Raw genomic sequence first — 22,659 nt, 5'->3', positions numbered from 1 at the left:
TTATAAATAATATACCTATACAGCACACACACATATACATATATATATATATATATATATATATATTATATACACAATCATTATCATATATACCATTTTATATACGTATATTATCCTGAATCCCCACACAATCACTACCTCATGTCTCCTCTTCCCTGTATTTGGCAAAAATCTTTTCTTTGTATTTGCTTTTGAACCTGTCGATGGTTGGACTTTGTTTCAGCTCTTTACTCAGACTGTTCCATAGCCTCACTCACTCCACTGTTTGAAATGCAAAATGTTTTGCCTTTTAGTTCTACATGTCTTTAATTTAAAATTAATTGATTCCCTTAATTCATACATTCATATTTGTGTTGTGTGAAAAAAGGGAATCAACTGTTATCAAATTTGATTTAAACATTTTTTTGGGAGATGATGGTACTACAACATGAGACACGCGCACGCGCACATAGTTGACCTATGCAACCCGTGCGCGTGACAAACCGCTCGGAGCCGCGCGCGCTTCTGAGAGGGTTTGACATTTATCACGTGGAGCGGGATTAGCTCGGCCCTTGGAAGAAAGAAAGAAAGACAGAAAGAAGGAAAGAAAGAAAGAAAGAAAGCGAGAGAGAGAAGCGGAAGGAGAGCAGGGGGGTGTGGGGGGAGAACACGGCCACTTCCACGTCCCATCACCTCCTCGGAGCGCAGAGTGGCGTGACGCCAGGGCGGCCAGGCGGCTCTCAGTTCTCCATCTCCCCCGACCCGTCTCTCGTCTCTCCGGAACGGACGCAGGTCTGGACTATGGAGGATGTGTACCATTACAGCCGCAGCCCTGCCTGGGAGGAACTGGTGGGTAACATCCGACTATCAGCCCGCTACCCGTCCACACAGATCCCTCTCCGTTTGCCCAAAAGAAAAGAAAACGATTCAGACTCGCGACATTTATTTGGTGCGTTTTTGACACTTTTGGAGATGTTTCTTCCCGAGAGGTCTCGTGCGTAAAGCGTCTTTTCCTCTATTTCCTTGACTTGTACGCTGCGGTGGCGTTTTAAAAAGACTGTTAAATTTACTTTTAAACCATTTCAGTGTTATAGGGATAGTTAAGCAAAATAATGCAAACAGCTTTGACTACGAGGACTTAAAACTGTTGCGTTTTCACGGATGATTCATTTTCTTCTCGTCTGCTGGGAAGTGAATTGACGTTTAACTATTAACGTCAAATGAATTGAATCTTTCAAGTGGGTCTAAATCAGAAACCACTCATTACCAAGTGATAAAGTCAGATTTTTATACCTCAATTGTACTTTAATTTGTAATTTATACCTCCAAATCTTTGATCACATCAACCTTTTTGTGCATTTATCTAATAACTTTCCAATTGTAAGAAAACAGGCCTCTAATGTTTTTCGTGCGTTAAGCGTCTTTTTTTTTAAATTAAGTATAAACAAATCCAATAGCCAATCGTTTTTTTAGAGTTATGTATTAGTGAAAAGTAATTTTTTCTAAGCGTAAATACTTAATAATTTGTAATATAGTCCCGCAGCATGTCTAATAAAGGCTGATTTATGGTTCCGCGTTACACCAACGCAACGCCTACGGCGTAGGCTACGCCGTACCCTACGGCGTAGGCGCTGCGTCGATTTAACGCGGAACCATAATTTAGTCTTAATAAGCATCATTGATTAGAAAACAAATGAAAGTGGTGTGCTTCTCCATAATATTTTCCGTGTGTGGCACCGGCCGTGTGACTCGGATGTTTAAGTGTAAAAGCAGCCACTAGGGTCCGTCGTGGCACGGCCGGGTCCGCCGGTCCGCGGGGTGGATGAGGCGGTCTCTGCTCGCCTCTGGTCGGAGCCGCAGACACATGCCGAGCAGCGGGGACGGGGAGCCCATCCCCGCCGCACCGACGCACGCTGCAGACACGCAGAGATGACAGCGAGGAGGAGAGACGCTTCCTCCCAGCCGCTCGGCAGCTCTCCCCCCCGGGATCGGGCCAGCAGGGCTAATAACCCCGGCTGGTTCTCTCGACAGGAGCCGGAGAAGGGGCCTGCGGCGTCCGCGGCGGGGATCCATGCCCATGTGCTGGGCGCCGGCACCGGCACCGGCCCCGGCGCCAACGACGAGTCCTCCGACAGCGAGGCGGAGCAGGAAGGCCCCCAGAAACTCATCCGGAAAGTCTCCACCTCAGGACAGATCAGGAGCAAGGTAAGACACGGCTTTTTTTTTTTTTTTTTTTGGCGTAAATGGGTGTGTGGGGATCGCTTGTGTGATCGCGGGTGGACCGTGATTCCCCCCGAAGGCGCACGGAGCTCCGGGGCTTGTGCCCGGCCGATCTGCTGCTCTGCCGGCGGGGACATTCAACAGATCCGTGCGGGCTTTGTTAGTCTCTAAGTTGTGCTGATGTCCAGGGCAAAGGGAGAGCACTGGTTGCTGTGTGTGCGTGCTCTGCAGGCTATACTGTTCTGCATGTTTAAAAAGCAAGATGCAGGGATGTTGAGCACTGACAGTTAGAAATGGGAATGACTCAAAACCCTTCCTCAAAACCTGTTGCTCCTCTTAAATACAATCTCAGTGCGACCAGATTATTCAGCGTTAATAACATAGCTTTACCAATGTTTTAATGAAATTGAAGCAACATTGCACCATCACCTTCAAATCAGGAACGTATTCTTGCATTTTATACTTAACTAACAGACCATTTTTGCCGCATGATTTGCTGCTGTTGTCCTGCTTCTGGCACACTGGACTGAGTAAGAAGATCTCCAACACCTAATCTCACTTATCTTTTACACTCCAAATGAGTGCGATCCTCCCACATCCATGGATTCACTTAATTATTGACTGCTCCTCTCTTCTCAACCTACATTATTTAGGGTTGGGGGGTCACTTGGAGACCAAGATTTGCTAGTATGCAAACGTTAATGCTCTTTTAATCAAACAATTGTTGGAGAGTTTAAAGAGCAAATTGAAAAAAAAAAAAAAAATTTTCCAAAAGTGACAGAAGACAATAATATAAAATGGTCTGTTTGTTGTGAATATATCACATACTCAATTTCCCCCAGAAACCCCAAGAAAAGTTGGGAAGTTTTCTAATAAATGAACAAACAAAATGTTTTAATCAGCTTCAGACTTGCTTCAACACAAGAACGTACGAAGAAAGGGATTTTCAGTGTCTAGATTGATCAACTTTATTGTATTTAGGGAAAGAAAACTATAAACTGATGGCAGCAGCACACTAAAAGGAACCATTATGTTCCATCAGTCTTTCGTTTTTTTCAATTTGAGGATGCCAGTTGTTGCAGATTGCAGTCCATTTTGGCTGAACACCAGACTTAATCAGTCCAACAATCTGTGGTCATACATTTTTTGGTCATACATTCATACATTTTCAGCAAGAGTCACATTTTCACTGCAGGAGGTCAAGCACAGATGCTCCGTGTTGACAGTGTTAAGCTGGTGGAAGTGAAGCAGACTGAGGTTTGATATCATCTTTCTTAGACAAGTATGGACCTCCTAGGAAAAGACGCCATCTTCACAGTATTCCAAAACTTTTGCACACACTTGCCACGACCCACTGACACTCTAATACACCCTTGTACATCCCGGGTGTTAGCTTCTGACGCTTTCGCCGATATCAAACTGGACGGTCTTTATCATATTTGGTGCGTAGAATCTGACATCTGTTTTCCCCAAAACCGGACACATGGACTCACTTGACCACCGAACATGTGTTCGACATCTTTCTGACCATCTGAGATTAGCTTGTTTCCAGAGAGCTCAGTAGTGTTTCTGTACAGTTGATATATGGCTTCCTTGTGTAACTGAGTTCCAGGTTACATTTCTGAACACAGCAGTGGGCTGTTTTGAATAATAACAGTTATCTAAGGTACTCCTGAGCTCATGTGGCTTCAATGATAACAGTGGCGTGATGGTTCTCATACGGTGCGGCCTGGAGACTTGAAGGTTCAGAGATTTTTCACGGACTCTCAGAATATTTTCTCAGTATTATGGTCTATAAATAATGAAAGACCTTAGTTCTTTTTTATTACCCTCACCAGCCAACACCCTCACTTCGTCTTTGTTACTTGTGTACTTTTAAAGTTTCCATCTTTGTTTCAATTGTGCTCTGGTATCAAATTATATGTTTATGTTTATATTTTATAAATACAATTATACAGTGATATAAAAGTTTTAAACACATACTGTATGTGTGTATATATATATATATATATATATATATATATATATATATATATATATATATATATATATATATATATATATATATATATATATATATTTATTATTATACACATCACAATACTTGAGTAACGATATGATACTATATTGCGATATCCAAATTTTGCGATATATTGTGATACATAGTGTGATAAATTATACATAGTTCGCTGAAAATTGTAAAAGGCATTATGTATCTTAAATTCCGAGTTGCAATATATATATATATATATATATATATATATATATATATATATATATATATATATATATATATATATATATATAAATATTATATATATTAACATTTACTTTTTGTTCTATTTTAAGAATACTCTCCCAAGTTTTATGAAAATGGAATTCATAAAGGAAAAAAAATGTTTTGAAAGATGATAAAATTAGAGTCTAAAACAGAGGACATGTCTTTTGCCAAAATTCCACATTTATATGTTGGAGTCTACAAAAGGATCATAAGATAATAAGTGAAACTTCTGATATTTATTCAAATTTCCTGGAAAAATTGTTAAAGTTGGTTAATTCTTACGTGCAAGCAGCGATTCTGCATTCACTTGTTGCCTCTGCATTTACAGCAGGAACTTCAAAAGTGGTTAAAAGTCAGGTTGATATGAGTCACGATGTACACTCTGCCTGCAGCAATGCACATATACCGAAGGGATGCTAATTACATTGGCTGGAAGAGAGCCCAGGTAGATGTAATCTGTTCTGCACAACTATTTACAGCATGTTGCAGGTCACCATGGAGTCACTTCTTACTCCTTTTTGCAAAAGTATAAACCACTTTTGCTGCAACTGTATCAGCGGCCTTAGCATGTTGACTTTGCGCTGACAGAGGTCTCCGACTTATAGTGTGCATGTGTGTGTGTGTGTGTGTGCGTGCGCTGAGAGTTACTAATGGATCATGCAGGCACCGACTCACTGAGTGTTGTTCCACTGGGTTGTTTGCTTGACTCTACATGCATGTGTGTGTCTGCATGAGTGTGCATTGTTCCTGCCCCTCCATCTCTCTGGTTCTCTGGTTGCCACAGACAACCACATCATCCATGTCTTATTGGTCGACTGTGTGCAGGCCATCTGGTTTGCTTGAATGGGCACATATGCCACACAGTCCATGTCATCTATGGTCTTCTTCTCAGATACGCCCTCTTTCTGGGTTTCTATTTAAGTCTGGCTGACAGGTTATTTTGTAAACAAACATGTCAAAGCAAAGGATGGGAAGGATAGGACGGGCACTTTACAGAAATGTGCAACTCATCTAAAGCAACCTGAAGTTTTTCCTGATTGATGAAATACCATCAAAAACACCCAGGGGAGTTGCTTGCATATTGTTGACATTCTGCAGAATTAGACGAGCTTAGAAATGAACATTTAAATAATCTCATAGGCAAAAAAAGTGCAGTTGTATAATGGATAATGATTGGAATAAAAGTGATGGCCACAGATAGAAGTGAGGCCCTTAATTATTGTGATTTGTAGTCAACTTTTCAATCTGTTTGACTGCTGTCAACCGCTGTTATGAACCTTCAGCGGAAAATCAATATATTGGCAGCTGTAAATAGTTGTTGTTGAGCTGCTGCCTAATGCAGAGATGAGATAATGGGTATCATTTTTTGTCTTTGTCTGCCTGATGAGTTGAGATCTCTTCTCATGCAGAGAGAGGATAGAGGATATATTACAAGGGCATTTTCCCCCTTACTTTCTTATCCAGGAGAGTCCGAAACTAGTGTCGTCATCATAAGTGCATTTATTAACTACAGGAATCACGGAAAAATACCTGTTAGGCATGGGCTCCATATTTGATTTCTTATGAGTAAGAGTCTTTTCATAGCCCGTGCTCTCCCGTCACCTCCACTGTCAACCCCCTCTCTGTCACGCTGCAGCTGAAGAGAGCTTATAAATTTGTGACTAATACTGTAGCTGTGTGATTGAAAGCAGAGCTAATGACGTTCCGGGGGTCTCTGCTGCTGTTGCTCGGGGTTTTTGGGAAAGCTCTGCCAACCTGACACGGAATAATTCAGTACAGATAGATGCTGAATTAGGGGGGGGATGGATGAGACGTTGTAAAAAGAGGTGACACACACACACACACACACACACACACACACACACACACACACACACACACACACACACACGCACACACTGTGATTTCCATTTATGGAAAATGTAGGACTGTCTTTGGGGATACATACTTTTGGGAAATCTGTATTTTATTTTGCAATTATCTAAGCAAAACATCTTAGGAGATGGGTTGTCTTTTATTTTCTAATGAGTTTTGACTACTGAAATTATCTTAACATTCATGTTTCAACATGTGAAAAAATGCATTAAGTTTTAGTCTTTCTTAAAGTGACTTTTATTCTCAGACTGAGCAAAAAAACAAACAAAAAAAACCTACTTTGCAATATTTAGACAGGAAATGTCTTCAGACATTGCTGTTGGATCCTTCCTTTATCAAAATACTCCTGTAAAAAAGTAGACAGGACACTCTTCAGCCTCACAAACAAGACATTCCTAAGCCCACTCGGAAATGCAGAACGGGCCATATGCCACAATGTATCGCAGTGATGAAGAACACCTCCTCAGATTGGGCGATACTTCCAGGGACCGTGTTGAAGATCAGAAATATAGCTTACTGAGTAAAATAAACTTCTCTTTTGTTTTAAAAAAAATCATAATATTCCAATATTTACCAAACTAACATGAAAAATAAGAAGTTACATTTGGATTGGAAGTTGAGGAGTGAGAGCTGGTAATGATGTCCTGCCCAAATTTGAAAAACCCAGTTGGAGTTTTCTCGCTGACTACACTTTTCTGCACGATAAAAGTGAATTAAATTAAAAAAAAGAAAAACACATTTTCAGTATGCATGAGGAAACAAACCGTGTTGGAATGTGTTGGTTGGCATTATGTATGTCACTGATATAATGAGCTAATAAATGGTTTATTACTGCACCTTTCACTGCTTTCTAGTAACCATCTTTGTGAGGTCCCTCTGCTTTTATTAGCCAGAACACAACTGACGTAGTGAGTACCCAGACACAGTCGATGCTTAGAGGCTAAGGACTGGTCGAGGTTTGTTTCCCGGATCTGCTGGAAGACATGTTGGCCAATCCAGCGAATTACCTAAACAAGTTGAGAGCCAACAGCTCTCCACTTGCTGATGTCTACTAGATTTGTGCTCACTGGCTCTAGGAATTCTTGAACTCGTGCATGTTTGTTGAACCTGCTCAAGACTTGAGATGATGAGAATTATAATCGTAAAGTGAGGCCTCACTCAATCAGCTAGAAAAAAAACTCTTCAGTGTCTGAGTGGCAGTGGTACAACGTATGAGATCGTGACATGGTTAAGGTATGTCATTAACATCCCTTAACATCTCCTATACCTATGAAACGGATGTCTAACTCCCCATGTTTGTGGTCCAGATGCACAAAGGAGATCACTGACTCTGGATCGCTGCCTCCCACTCTCTGGATTGCAATTTTCCCATCACTTCGGTTACATTTTAGCATGTGGTGGGAGTTGGAGGAGGAAGGTTACAAAGTGCAAATTACACTCGGAAGAGGAGACAATGCAGTCACGGGAACATTGCGGAGCCCAGGAAGAAATGGGGAGAGAATTTGAGAAATTCAGCACTGGTGTCTAAAAGGCTTGATTGTTCAGGCTCCACAGTCTTACTCGGCGATGATGAATGCCTCGGTAATGGATGCAGGACAGCGCCTAATTGCGTGGAATGATTGCTGAGACAGTGGACTCCTCTAGTCGGCCAGCGAGGACAGATGTGTATGCCATCTCCTTTGTGGACAGGCCAGTAGCAGCAGTTCGGGGTCATTGGTCACAAGCTGAAATCACCAAACAGGGAAAGGCTTTCTTCTGGCAAGCTGACATCCTCCACCACCAGGCCAAGTGCTGAGGGAGAGGTACTACGTGTTAACTGCCCTTGAATATGTCTTGTGAACAATGGCCTCTTCAATGTTGATCCCACGCACAGTTAATTGAGACACAACATGATTGAATATTAATAACGTCAGTATGTGAGGCGGCTTGGTGCATTTATCAGTACCGCTGAGGGGCCCTGCTCCCATCTAAGGCCTTTATTTAAAGAACCTTTAACCTTTGTTTTAGAGCACAATTAAGGTAAAGAAAGAGGTGGGAAGTCAAGGATCAGATTAATTAGACCGAAGTCTGAGCGAATCCAAGAAGGGACAGTAATTGGTTTAGGACACAGGTCTCTGAGTCTTTAAGGTAGGACGGGGAGGCTATATCATTAGAAGAAGGAATTGTTGACTTTAGTTAGCTGTAGCGTGAGTTCATAGATGGTCAGCTTGGACTAGATAGTTGGATGACTGCTTTTCTGGGTATTATCGAGGCCGGATGAGGGCCTGCTCTGCTATCTTAGGAGGGAACTCCTGCTCTGCTCGTGTCCACCAACCAACAGCTGCTAGAGTCATTTGAACTGCTGTGCGTTTGTCCATTGTGTGAACTTGTGTGTGTGTGCGCTCGTGCTGTTTCGAGCCTGTGTGTCACCCTGTCAGTGGCATGCAGAGTGTGGACGTAAGGTACACTGTGCTCAGGTTACTCATTTCTCTCCGGCACAGGATTTGCTCTCACAGTTTAGCATAAGAGAAGAGCAGTGCACAGAGGCAAGCGGCAGGCTATTTATAGATCACTTCTGGCCTACTTGGCAACAGGAAGGAGATGAAGACAAGGAAAGGAACTATGGAGGCCAAGGAGGAACAAAATAGAAATTTGAACTGGAACAAAGTGACTTCTGCTGCTCCGGTTGATCGGAGGGGATTAAAGCTCCACTTTGAGACTTTTCATGCATCTCCACCAACAGCACGCAGAGCATTAAGCCTGCCTCAGAATCTAAGGTTTAGGGAACACCAGACAAGTTAAGCAAGTTGATGTGTGATGCTCCTCCCCGACAATGTGAGTTTTGGTCACACAGCCCTCTTCAGAGCAGCCAAAACCACTCGTTATCCAGCCGTATAAACATCAAATCTGTTAATGTTGCACATTTCTACGGGCTGTGGGTGTTTTTATTTATGTGTTAATGCCTAAAAAAAGTCAGAAATGGCCATCCTCTTGCTCAGACTGAATCCTTTCTCATCCAAATTCGGAGCTCCTTTAAGTCCAATCTGTTGATCTGTTAATGCGACGCATTTCTACATGTTGTGTGTTTTATTTCTTCCTTAAAGGGAGAGCTTAATATTTCATAGCTTTAATTTTTCATAGCCTTTTTCTTTTTTGGTCTCAACTGTAATTCTCTCTTAATTATTGTAGAGGTGACGCCGCCACCGCAGTTCACAGAGTCCGCTGCGTCTTCTCAACCGATCGAAAATCACGAATGTCCAACTTTAAATCCTGTTTGCTAGCAGTGACAACTATTCCAGTGGGGCAACTTCATATGTGAGACGCGTTATACTTGGGATGATCGAAACAGAAAAGCAGGAATGAAGTGCTGGAAATACTGGAGCAGTCAGAAATGTTCAGCCCTGCAAGCCCCACCCTGGCGGATCCCAGCAATCTCAGAAGGGCTGCCTCCCTACCAGGGCTGCTTCTGGGGATAAAACCTCCCCTCTGGGACTCTGGCTAACCCCTGGTTCCTAGGATTGAAATGGAGAAAGCAGAGGAGAGGACCACCTCAATGGAAACGGTTCCTTTGGTGGAAACCCAACTTTTAAAGCCTCAAAGGTGCTTCTCTCATGACATCTTTTGATACCTGTGCACTTCAGCTCTGCTATGTGTGCGTGTGTGTGTGTCTTTTCCAGTTTTTCCAGTCATAAGGTGTTCTTTATATATCTCAGTCATCACTCAACTATTCTTGCTGGAGTATTCATCCAAGCAGCCGGTTTCCGAGCGAGCAACAAGTCACGAGTCCTACGTCAAGCAGGAACCATAAACACTGTTCTATATTGAGGTTCCTCATAAATGCTGGTTCTGGCCAAATGAGAAACAGCTGAGGAGGTTCCTGATCATGCTTTGTCATTTACAGTATGTGCTGGTATAGCCTAACTATCTAAATGAAGAGATGACTTCACCCACTGTGTGTGTGTGTGTGTGTGTGTGTGTGTGTGTGTGTGTGTGTGTGTGTGTGTGTGTGTGTGTGTGTGTGTGTGTGTGTGTGTGTGTTACCGTACTACGTTGATTGTAGTCACAAGCAAGTCGCCCAGGCCTTATACGGCAGTGAGCATTGAGGTATTTCACCTTAATTCACTGCAGGAATGTTGTCCTCAGGCTGCAACCTACAGAAACGCAAGCGAGGGAATTAACATAAGTGGACAGCTGTTCTGAAGAGTTCTCGCTGCGTCCTCTTCTCAGTCAGCACTCCCATCCACAACATCAACTATTTTACAGCCTACAAAGCTCACTGGGCTGATTGCGCACGTGTAACATCCTGAGTTCTGGTGAGTTAATCCTCACAGCTTTTGTTCAGATCTTCTGAAAGAGAGCTTTGCCTCCTCCTACAATCCACAGCAAAGCTAATCTTCAAGTTTTGCTCAAATTGGCTCGCTCATATTTGATGATCACAGATATGTTGGTCTGGTATTTGCATACATGTTTGCCAAATATGAGAAGTTACTTTATATAACTTAATGTATAGGGTAGATGACAAAAATAAGGTATATGTTTTCGGATGACAGAAAAAAGGGGAGAGGAAACTTTGTTATTTCAAGGGGAATAATTATTGCAATTATTGCTCCTGCTTCTGATTCAGAATGGTTCGATTGTGGTTGAAAATATAGAGGCATTTTTTTTACCCGTCTGTATTTCTGTCTGGTTTTTAAACCTCAACCGATCTAGGTTTACACATGGGTGCCACACATTTTGAAAGATTTCGTTAAGCTCTAATGAATGCCAGAAGATGTTAATGCTACTTTGATTTATTGATATTTTTGTAATTTTTCTCTTCCAAAAATAAACATTTTTGCGTGGTTTTAGTTGTGTGGATGAAACCCCATTAAACTCCAGTGTAGCCAACATGCCAATCAACATCTGGAATACTGATTCTTCTGACCAAAATGCAAGTTTCCACTCCGGATGCCTCCGAGCCCAGAGATGTCAACGGCATGTCTGGACAAGGTAAACAGAAGGCCTCCTTTCTGCACCATAGATTTAGGTTTGTGAGTCTGTATTGACGTGCGTGACAAAGGTTTCCCAAAGTAACCTCTTGTCCATGTAGTTATATTATATCAGCTACTGATGAATTGTGATTCTTGACAGTGCAGTCTGAGGACCAGTGATCACAGGCGTCCAGTGTAGGCTTGTGCCTTTGTTATCTACACACTGATTTCTTGATGGGTTGGAACTGAATTGCATATTTCTCCTTATTTAGTACATAAAAATGTACTAAATAAGGAGAAATATGCAATTCAGTTCCAATCTTTCTTAGAGCTACATTGTTTTTAACAAATTCAATGATTTTCACACAAATTTGAAGACAAAAGTGGCTCAGCCTTTCATGGATACCTATTGTTTATAATAACATTGTTATCTGCTTCTTTAACTTTATTATCATCGCCATAATGCCTTAGTACAAACTTCGAAATGTGCTACAGGCCTAAAATACAAAACTAGATGTATAATAATGAATGAAAGGACGTCGATGCTGACGTTCATACCATTTACGAGGAAATCATAATGAAAGTGACTGTAATTCTCCTTTAGTTTTTTAAAATTGCTTCTTTTATATTGCCCAAACCTCTTCTTCTTCCAAACCTCTTATGATTTGTGGTTGTAAATTGGACGAATCCAGGCCCTAAGTGGAGTGGAGTTTTCTTTAATGGGTATGATCTCCAATCACGTACATTTTTGAATCCTTATAGTGTGACTTACTCCATGTGTGTGTCCGTGTGTATTTGCACAGTGTGTCTCCATACTGAGCCGCTATTCTGCAGAGTTTTCTGTGTTTAAGTTGACACAGCTGGTGGGCAGGATGTCAGCTTCAGGCCTCTGTGTCTGTTTGTAATTCTCCCCAAAGAGAGCAGCCTTCCTTTGCTATAAATAGCCTCAACATGTGTGTGTCTGTGTGTATGCTCCCCACCTCACCTCGTCTGCCCACAGAGAATGTTGTTATATCCATGTGTGCGTTCGGGTGTGTGTTTTATCTTTTGTATTTGACCATGAATCTGCGTGTGTGTGGAGGATGATGATGACTGTGTGCATCATGCTGATGGATTTGCTGCGACGCGCTCAAACGCTCTGTAGAAGAACACCATTAGCTCCTCATAAAAACATCCCATTTCACTGTCTTATCTGTCCACCTTGGCGCTATCGTCCATGTATCTCATCCTGCGCTACACTCATCTTTATTTTATCTACCACTCGTGCGGCTTTACTCTTAAAAATGCCCTACATCTGACTTGCCTCAGAGAATATAGTGATGCATCTTTTGAGAACTGTCAAGTCAAGTTTAATTCTGTTTTCCTGCAATAATCAAAACAAAAAACGAACTAGTTATGTTTCTCAATCTTAAGCCAAGTACCACATGCAAAAAAAACAACATATCTTCAGATAAGTTGTGAAGTTTTCAAAAATTTACGAAAATGTCCATCTGAATTTATTTTTTTTTGTAATTACCAGGAATACACCCAAGAAAAATGAAGGAAAGAGGCCTGCTTACTCTCAATTTTCCCTTTCATCAGCATGAGAAATCCAGATCAGCACATTTTATAAAGGTTATAAATGAATTTGATCAAATGAAAATAGGAATTGGAATTGGGTTTTGAGGCTGTTGTTCAGCTCAAAGCATCACGCTCCCTCCTCAAGCTTTCTGTAGGTTTTGAGTCTGGCCAGGCCACGCTGGAAGACCGATCAATGACCCATACTCAGTGTTCTCGTTTAGGAAGGGACGTTCATGTCTATGATTTCTCAGTGTGGTGAAGTTGCCGAGTACTCTTACCATTACCCAAAAGCATGATGTCTCCACCTCCGTGCCTGACAGTAGGGTTCATGTTCATGGTCATCTGACCACATCACATTCTCCCTAGCCTTTTCTGAATTATTTCCATGCTCAGGCCATCTTCACATGGATCTCTTGATGACTGTGGCCCCACCTGCTCTGGGCTCTTTAACAGCCATCAATCATATCCTCACATTTGCACGGTTCATCCAGTAGACGTAAAGAGAGGTTTACTTTTGTTAAATGGTTTAATGGCTGCAGAGACTTGAAGTACTTTTATTGACAACTGAAACACCAGAAAACCTATTTGAGTACTTTATGTTTTTTATTTTAGTGCAGAATAATACTTTCTCACCAGAAAAACACCCCATGCCCCCTTTTGTTTCCTGGTTTTTCATTCAGTTAAAATGTTTTTTTTTTTTTTTTTTTCTTGCTGCAATGTGTGATTCTTGTTGAATTTGGAGGAAACATTTTTCATGGTGAGGTTGTTTACACCTGGTATTATCATTGATCATCAATGAATTTTGAAAGCTCACCATGCGAATAAACACATACCCAGTACTTTTATAATGTGATCTGTGAGCAACAAAGATGAAAGATAAAAAAAACAAACTAACAACAACAGTATGATTACTGATGGTTTTAATTATTTCACTGGCCTCAACAATGTTTATCAGAGTCAGATATTTCACTGCAGTTTTCTGAAAAAGAGAGCTGCGAGCAAAGCTTACTTTGATTGACATGTGGTGGCCGTGTTTCCATCGGTTTCTGAAGCACTATGGGCTGCAGTCCACATGAAAAGAAAAGGGTTTCAGAACCGGTCTTCAGAAACCAATGCTTCATCATTGTTTATAGTCTATGGCTGCAGTACAACCGTGTTGATAGGGAGTGTTGCCACATAACAATAAAACAGAATAGAATACACTTTATTTTCCTCATACTGAATACTGAATAAACAGATGGCCGAGGCCTGGCCAACTCTGGAGAAACAAATATATCACTGCGTCTTTGATTTTCTCTCATATTGCAGCCATCAAGTGAAAAAGTCTGAAAGGAAATTCAATGAAATTGAATAAAGTTTTTCAGAATACTGCGGTAGTACTGCGGTAAAAATATCTGCAGAGCTGCCATCACACGTTTGCAGCGGGACACACTGTTTAACATGGTGAAATCAAAAATGACCATTGCCTTTAGCCGACGCTGGGTAAGTGGAAACGTCTGGTTGGTTCGCTAAGCGTGGTAGCATGATGATTACAGATGAGGAAGTGACACAGGTGAGCCATTGGCTGGGCCAACTGTCAATCGGTCATATCAGAAAAACATGCAAAAAAATTCACCCCCCTCAGAGTTGTCATGGATGTGAAATGAAACGATTGAGCCCAAACTGTTTTTTTTTTTTAACCAGGCTGTTTATTTCTGCTCTGAAGTTGTATATTTTAACATGGAGATTGATTGATTGATTGCTTTTGTAGCCAGCCTCTAGCGGTCAGTCAAGGAACTGCAGCGTGTATTTGCTCTGCATGAACCTCAGGGCAGAAGTAAGACGGTTGGCGCCTGCTGTCAACCTTTGCAGAAATATAAACCCGTAAACTGCTCTTGTCATAAAAAGTAACTTTACACCCCAGTAATGAGCAATAAAATGTTCCCCCATCCCTGGAGCTCAGCACCTTTTTTTTTCTGTTGTTGCAAATTTTGAATGTAAATGAAGAGCGTGAGTGTTTCCGTGAGTTATACATCCCGAGTGTCTGGTTCAGTTGAGCCATTGTTAGTTCCCTAGAACAAGGAAAACACTGAGCAGAACCATCACTTCTCAAGTGGAGTCACATCAGGTGTTTTCGCTTTAAAAATGCGACCTTAAGCATCTCAAATCCGCATCTCCATTTTTGTTGTAAACACTCCATACAGGATATAGAGGTAAAAAAGTCATTGAGGTATTTAAATAGTCAGAATTACAAGTTTAAGATGCCTGAAATAGACTAATCTTGGCTCATCTTGTGAGATTTGTTTCTCTTCAGCTGGAGCTAAAACGGATACTAAATTCCTCCCCAACACAAATCAAGAGCTCTAAACATGTCTATTAAACACGTCTGGCTTTCTAAACCGCCATAAAAGTACCTGAATTATGGAATATTCATAATTCAATTGGCATATTATGATGCAGGTCTCTTTCAAACTTGGAAGAGACACAGTGTTTGCATTTAGCTGGAAGGGCCGCCGTGTTCCTCAGAGTTCAATGTTTGTCCGAAGCAGTTGGAGCTGTCTGTGGGAAACAGTTGCTGCCTTCTCACTCTCTCTTTTTTCTCTCCTTCTCTGTCCATCACTGCGGGTTTCGTGGGTGATGTGTGTGCTTTAAAGCTCTTTAGAGAAATGGGGGGCGTTGTGTGTGTGTAATGGATTTCTTTCTTCTCTGCTTTTTTGGCTAATTTCTTGTCTCCCAAGCGTAAAATTGCAGCTCACACACAAACGGACGCATAAACAGTAAGCACTTTTTATCTCGACGGTTTCCTGTAGACAAAAACGCGAGGGTGTTCTGCATCTGGGAGTGTAATGCGGCGCGAGAGTGGAGCTCTGTGTTGCTCTGTGACTGAGGGCGTCATGAAGCCGTTGTTTATTGCTGTTGTATCTCTTCTTCCTGCAGACCAGTATAAAGGAGGGATTGTTGCTGAAACAGACGAGCTCCTTCCAGAGGTGGAAAAAACGTTACTTCAAACTGAGAGGCCGAACTCTCTACTATGCCAAAGATGCCAAGGTCGGTCCACTCACAGTTTCCCTACGCCACACACACACACACACACACACACACACACACACACACACACACACACACACACACACACACACACACACACACACACACACACACACATGCAAAAGCAGCCACAGGAGAGCTGCATGTACAATGATCCACTCAAATGCTCTTAATGTTTAACCTCAATTCTGTCATTTAAAGCCACAAATGGCTCGCTTTAATGTTTGGAGACAAAACTTTTACAAGTTCAGACACACTAAGACTAATACCACGCTCCTATCTGTTCCTTGTCCTGCACAAATCCTGGAAACGGGGAAGGCTGTAGCAGCCCCGGGTGAATTATGGACCCCTGAAATGATGGTTCGCATAAAGCTTTGAGGTGAACACAGCGAAAACGGAACTGTGCCATCCAGTTAAGGAAATGAGATTCATTTGCTCTGATGTTCAGTAAATAAGGAGCTCAGCTCAAGCGTCTAAAAGTGGCTCCCATGAAACGCATTTAAACATGAATTCTTCCTTATCTGATCCTCTAAAGCAGAGTTTCTAAAGGGTCGCAAGATATTTGGTGGCATTTGCCTGAGGGCTCATAACTTTGTTAAGTTTGGTAACCACAGCAGAAACAAAACCATCTTTGCTCCGTCCAAGTTGAACTTGGGTACTTGCAGCTAGATGTGCACTGAGATGCGATGTTGCCTGTAGATTGGGATTCCCAGAGTTCAGAAGAGTTGTCGTCCAATCAGAAAGCCCGTGCTGGTGGTTCAGTTTCTTCACGGCCCGTTCAGTTCAATCCCAGTCATTGGACAAGACACTGAACCCCACCATGAGTCAAATGTGTTTGCTGCTCCGTGACAGATTAGGAGAGTGCTACATACGTGTATACGTGGATGAGTGAACGTAGCTTGCAGAGTAAAGCTGGCCACACTAAAAAATCCTGACTTAAATACAGTTTATATTAACTAACCTTAACTTGACAAAGAAAGTTAGCAGAGGCTGCAGGCAACTTTTATTTTTAATCTCTGTTAGTTTCGCAGTGTCCTAAATGTATATGTGTGTTATAATTACTGTCAATATTCCCAATGAATACACAAATTTCTACATTTCAAAGCTGTGCATGTGATGATAAAATGATAAACTGATTTTAGTGTCAATATAAGTTTATAACCTGTCGGAGCAGATTGAATGAAAAGTGAGCGTTTCTTACCGTCAGGCATCAATCTGTACCTGCAACCCAAAACAATGAAAACTTGTAACACCTTTTTGTCCTTTAGCTTCATTTAAAAAGTGCATTTGTGTTCTCCTCCTCGCACCAGCGCACTTTCTCTTTCAACGCTTAACATTACTTTCCGAATTAAAGCGTGAACTTCAAAATAAAATTAACAGAATGTGAACTTAAGAAAATATCTGTAAAAGGAGCAGGGATGAAATAAAAGAACAACTTTTTAAACAATAGTTTATGCCATCCTGAACGTCATTTACAGGAACCTATAAACTACTTACCTTTAGTCTTTTTGTTTAATCTTTGCAGGAATGAAAAATGAAAAATGTTGATGTTTTATTGGGGGCAATGCTCTACACTTACACTTTGCTGACATCACTAACTTCCTGAAGCCTCCGCTTGTTGCTTAGCAACTGGTGGCAGGCTGTTGTTAATTTGTGAGCTTTACGAGGTGTATGTAGTTACCTTTGGGCCGGGCCAGGCTCAGGGATTTCCCTTCTGTTTCCAGTATTTGTTCAACAAAAAAAAAAAAAAAAAACAACATACTAGATGGAATTTGAGATTCCTCACACAGAAATGAGAGTGGTATCAGTCATCCTTTTTACTGGACAGATCACATTTTCTGTTCAAGACTTCCCTTCCATAATCCCTCTAATTGGCATCTCTGCTTTTTGGTCTCCTGTTTCCTTTACTTTTATTCGCTATTAAGTTCTGAACTTTTCACTCTTGTTGACGACTCTTTCCCCTTTGCCTTGGACCTAACCCCGCCGGTGTGGAACGTTGTGTGTGTGAACGCTACAGTCCGGCAGTGCCTGGGCACGCTGGCAGGAGCGGGCGCTGCGCAGAGTGTCCAGGAGCCGCGTGTGCTGGCGACTTCTGTCCGTGTGCTGGTCGGGTGCACGGCGCTCCCCCCCACCTCTGGGTGTCAGCGGATCTGAGGAAGGCCTAGTGAGAATCCGGGTCAGCACAGCTCAGCCAGACCTGCCAAAGCTACTAACAAAATAGTACTCGTTCATGCCATATGGGTCTGATGGGTCAGGACAGGCTTAATGTCCTCTAGATTCACTTCTTAGGTTCACTCCAATGTTTCACGTAATAAGGTGTCTCATTAAATCCCTTGACATCCCACTTACGACTCCGTGCAGGTGTTTGCAAGTCCAAACCCTGATTAATACTATATGGCATGAATGTGTTGCATATAATGATGTAACTCCAGGCTGGAGCTTGAAAACATCTGTAGACACTAAAACCTTGATCATCGTAGCTTCATTAAAGTAAGTCATCTTCAGTGAAGAGTACGGTTTCTATGGTGCAGAGAGGGACAAACTTAAAGCACTTTTTTTTCTTTTACAAAGGTTAAGTGGGTGTCCTGAGGTCTGTTACATGCTTTGGCCAAAGTACCACAGATATATATTACCACAGCTCTGTTTTCACTGCTCTGTGTAGAGCAGCTACTTTCAGGGGCCGGAGCCTAACACCAATGCAGGCATCAGTTCACATCTTAAGACTGGTATTTGAGGTGAACTGAAGTGGAGAAAAAGGTGGGGAGGCAGGATAATTCCACTAAATTCAGTTTTGATGCCACAGTATCCAGTAAATATAAACATTTCAATTTTTTAATTACATATTTTACTTTATGCTAAGTGATGTTGAAGGGTCGGATTCAGTAAGACAGTCAAGACACCTAGAAAAGTTTCTTCCTTAACACCCCCCCGTTAAGACCCCAGAGGAGGAGAATATATCCTTGTCAAGCGAATGATCTGGCCAGGGATAGGCGAGTATTTGAATATGAGAAGACTCAGGTATCAACTTGTGCATCCAACTCAGAAAGCTGTTGCATCAGCTACTTCCTCAAATGGCCGCGAGCACAAAGAGGGAGGTCGTCTCACTGAATGAGATGGAAAAGTCAGCTAACATTCACGTCTCGTTGGTCAAACCAGCCGCCTCTAAATTTGGAGCGATGCTCTCGCAGCCACGTTCTGGTGAAACTGGTAATACCTCATTCCCAAAGCTCCTGCCGTGTCCCTGTCAGAGGTCCAAGCTTATTAATTTAATTCATAAATAATCTCATTTTTTCCATGATGATCAAAAAGGAGAGGAATAGTTGAAACTTCCTCCATTTTGCTCTCCCTTATTTTTCTACATTCACAACATCTCTTCTTTGATTCATCGGGGTTTAGAGTTTAAGTCAGTTTTTTACAGTACTTAGTCCTCAGAAAGCTGCTCCAACATGCAAACAGATTGTCCCTTTGTCATGGCTATTCATCATAATAAATGTTAACAACTGACCAGCAGACACTGTGTTCATACCAGGGATTTTCAATTTAAAAAATCTGTGTTTTAATAAAAAAAAAAAAAAAAAATCTACAGCAGCAAGATACAGCAGCAATACATCGTTATGACATCAAAATATTCATTGACAAAGTGTGTCACTTCAGTCTGTATATTCCCCCCATTTTGAAAGCTGAACACATTTATATTTATAGAGCTGCACTAATATAATCAAATCAGGTGCATACTGCATACTGGGTGAAAATAGGGAAATGAATGAAGAAAGTCACAAATTCTGGATTTCAGCTCAAAGTGTGTCATCAAATAATGAGCTTTTATTTCAATAAAAGCTATAAATCAAGAGTATTCCAAATCTTTGATTGGCTGATTCAACCACAACCCTGCCCGTATCGTCTAACTTCTCAGTGCCATCCGGTTTTATATAGTAAAGAATCTTCCAGTTAATAAAGGATGTTGGGCCCATATTTGGCCCTAGCTGAGCGCATTGAGTTGGGCTTTCTAAATTTAGGAATATATCCAGTAGATATGAGCCAAATCTGCATTTTCTTTTTGCTCTTCTTGCCCTTCGAGCCGTGCCTGGTCCTTTGTGAAAGCTGGCTCATGAGATGCCACAGCTAAATGACTCTTGGGCCACATCCGATTCCACATAACATTCCCCAGAGTGTGAATGAGTCACAAGTTGACCCGGATTTGGTTCAAATATGTCTGATGTCTTGAGTAGGTTGCCATTTCCCACTCATGACCTTTTATTTACCACCAGTGGTTTATCGCTGGTCGTTCAGCTTCAGTTGATTTCCAAGCAGCTTTAATTTTGTCCCTTTTACTGCACTGTAATCTTCTGTTGTGGAACTATTCAAATACCGTACTAAATGAAGTTACGGGAATGTTGATTCCTTGAAACCTCTTTCTGTCATGGCCGGAGAGCGACATTCGTCTCTATAGATAAGTACTCACTGTCTTATGTGTGCATTCACTCCGCTGCCGACAAGGTGGCCTGGCTGGCTGTGCTGCCGTGCGCTTAAGAACCCGACCTCCTCATTGATCCATGGGAGACGCGTCATCTCAGCAGCCCCTGCAGCGTGTTGTAGGAGCTCTTTCCTTCCTGACGTGGGTGGTTTAGGGAATGGGCCCGTTGGAGAACTAATACGACTAATCATATCAAATAAAATTGCTAAAAAGATGCTAAATCATCATATTTGAGAGCCAGATAGTCCTTGTATTCAATGAAAGCATTGTTTTTAATCCCTTTGAAGTAATGCAGGGGATTTCATTTGGCTCAATTGCCCTTTGCAGCATGATCTGTCAGTTTTTTCAGACTAAAAGACAGAAAACAGCTAAATAAACCGAGCACACTTTGAATTGAAAAGTAGTTCTGATGTGTTTAAAGAGAGGACCCAAACACGGGAGTCGCAAGATAAAGAACAAAATTGAACTTTAATAAACTTGCAGAAAGAAGAAAACAAAGGGACCACTTTAAGCTTTGATCACGGCATCTATTTCTGTTCTTGAGGTGCGTGACTGTTTTTTTTTTTTTTTCAAGCTCTCGTATTAACTGTGGCACCAAGTCCTCTCCAGCGTGAAGCTTCCCAGTGGGGTAAAGGTCCTGACACTTTGGTCACCAGTCCATCTGGGAAAACGATGTCTCATCTTCCCTGAATAATAACTCCTGACATTGGACTGGCCATGCCAACAGGAAAAAAAAAAGAAAAGAGAAATAAAGCCGGTCGTGCGTGATAGTCAGATCATCAAGTCAGCCGACCTGATTTTTTTAGACATTTAACATTGCTGAACCTATACTCAGCTGACTGAAGCAACCCCAGATCATAGTTCTACCCCTGCAGGCCTGCACTGTCCGTGCTAGGGGAGGAAATCATACAGTCTCACAACTGTTTGCAGCCATAACTATTTCAAAGCAACACCAGGTTATTAGGATAAAGTGACACGGACTGTACTTTATGTGTATACAGTAAATATAAATATGAGAAATTAAGAGTGATAGTAAATTTAACTCCACTTTAGACTAACATGCTCCGATAATAAAGTCCAGTTTTGTCTGACAGCCCTTGAGTTTGTTTTAATTCTTGTTGCAGCACGCTCATCTTTTTTAAATCTTTAAAAATGTTCCTCCAAAGTCTGACTGTATGAAAATGAGTGTCGAGTGCAATGATTTCATGGAGAAATTGTTTTAGGAAAATACTTTTTTGACCTTCCCCTGTGAGTCAAGGGCAGCGAGTGAAGCTAAGTGGTGCAGACAAGACACGGAAGCGCTTTAAAAATAAAATAGGAAGTAAGCTGAACCAAAGGGTGGAAGGGAGGAAAAAAAAATGTAAACAAAGTCAGCGAGAACACGGAGGATGGAGCAGGAGCACGGCTGATCCAACAAAACCAGACGACTTTAACAAAGCACAACACCGGAGCCAATTTGGCTCGTTCGAAGTTAAGGAGAGGACAACCCCAGAAGGAAGGAAAGGAGGCTGTCTGAGGTTGCTGAGATGCTGCCGCTGAGCTAAGCTCTGGATCGATGGGTAACAGAGGGTCTGGATGCTTGCCTTCGTCCAGCATTCACTGTCAGCTTGCATTACAGCTTCCCTCGAGACATTTAAGAATATGACATGGAAAGTGTGTGTGTGTCACAGTGTGCACGGGACTGGTAGTGTGGTGTATGAAAGTGAGTGAGAAGAAGTGTTGAGAGAGGAAAAAACCCCAAACAAACCGCCAAAAGTCATCAAAAACACACGTGACATAGCTGCAACTGGTATTTGTGCTGGCATGCCAGTCGTACAAAAGGCCTCCTGGCTGCCGTTCCTCAACACACACACACACACACACACACACACACACACACACACACACACACACACACACACACACTGGCTGGTGTCCCTCTGCAGTCAGGCTTGAGAAGAGCATCCTTGACGGGGGCATTCCCTGTGGCAGCTGCAGCAGCTCCTCCCACAAACAAACACACGCGCAGCAAGGCGGCATTCCTTTAACGCCGTCTGACTTTCAGCCCGTGGCACTTTAAAAGCTGCGTGCTTTAAACATCACAGCGCTTCACACATAACGTTGGTGGTTGTAGACAGACGGCGTCTCTCTTCTCCGTCAGGCTCCAGCTCCGACGCCACGCAGTGACAAGCACCGTCATGTTGGCTACACACGTCTTTTTTAGACATAAAGACCAACAAGGAGGGAAGAAGAGGTCTCACTACAATGAAGATGTGTTGTGGTGAAGTGGTTTTTACTGTCAGATGACCAAACTG

The 22,659-nt window shown here is 42.0% G+C and overlaps 1 protein-coding gene across 5 annotated transcripts in view; it reads left to right on the top strand.

Moving 5' to 3' along the window:
- Window positions 1–588: 588 nt before the first annotated feature.
- The window catches only part of dgkh (diacylglycerol kinase, eta), a 72,714-nt gene continuing 50,643 nt past the window's right edge, over window positions 589–22,659 (top strand). For 4 of the 5 annotated variants that reach the window (XM_061723241.1, XM_061723238.1, XM_061723242.1 and 1 more), the window contains exons 1-2: window positions 1,887–2,184; window positions 15,781–15,891. In XM_061723241.1, the coding sequence (XP_061579225.1) occupies window positions 1,909–2,184; window positions 15,781–15,891 (387 nt within the window). In that variant the 5' untranslated portion in view covers window positions 1,887–1,908. Of the gene's footprint in view, window positions 829–1,886; window positions 2,185–15,780; window positions 15,892–22,659 lie in introns of those variants that run through there. The other variant, XM_061723240.1, reaches the window with a different exon arrangement.

This window comes from Cololabis saira, chromosome 6 (assembly GCF_033807715.1).
Source record: "Cololabis saira isolate AMF1-May2022 chromosome 6, fColSai1.1, whole genome shotgun sequence".
In the NCBI taxonomy this organism is placed as follows: Eukaryota; Metazoa; Chordata; class Actinopteri; order Beloniformes; family Belonidae; genus Cololabis; species Cololabis saira.
The sequence above is the reverse complement of the archived record's forward strand: the minus strand, read 5'-3'. Positions and strand labels throughout refer to the sequence as shown.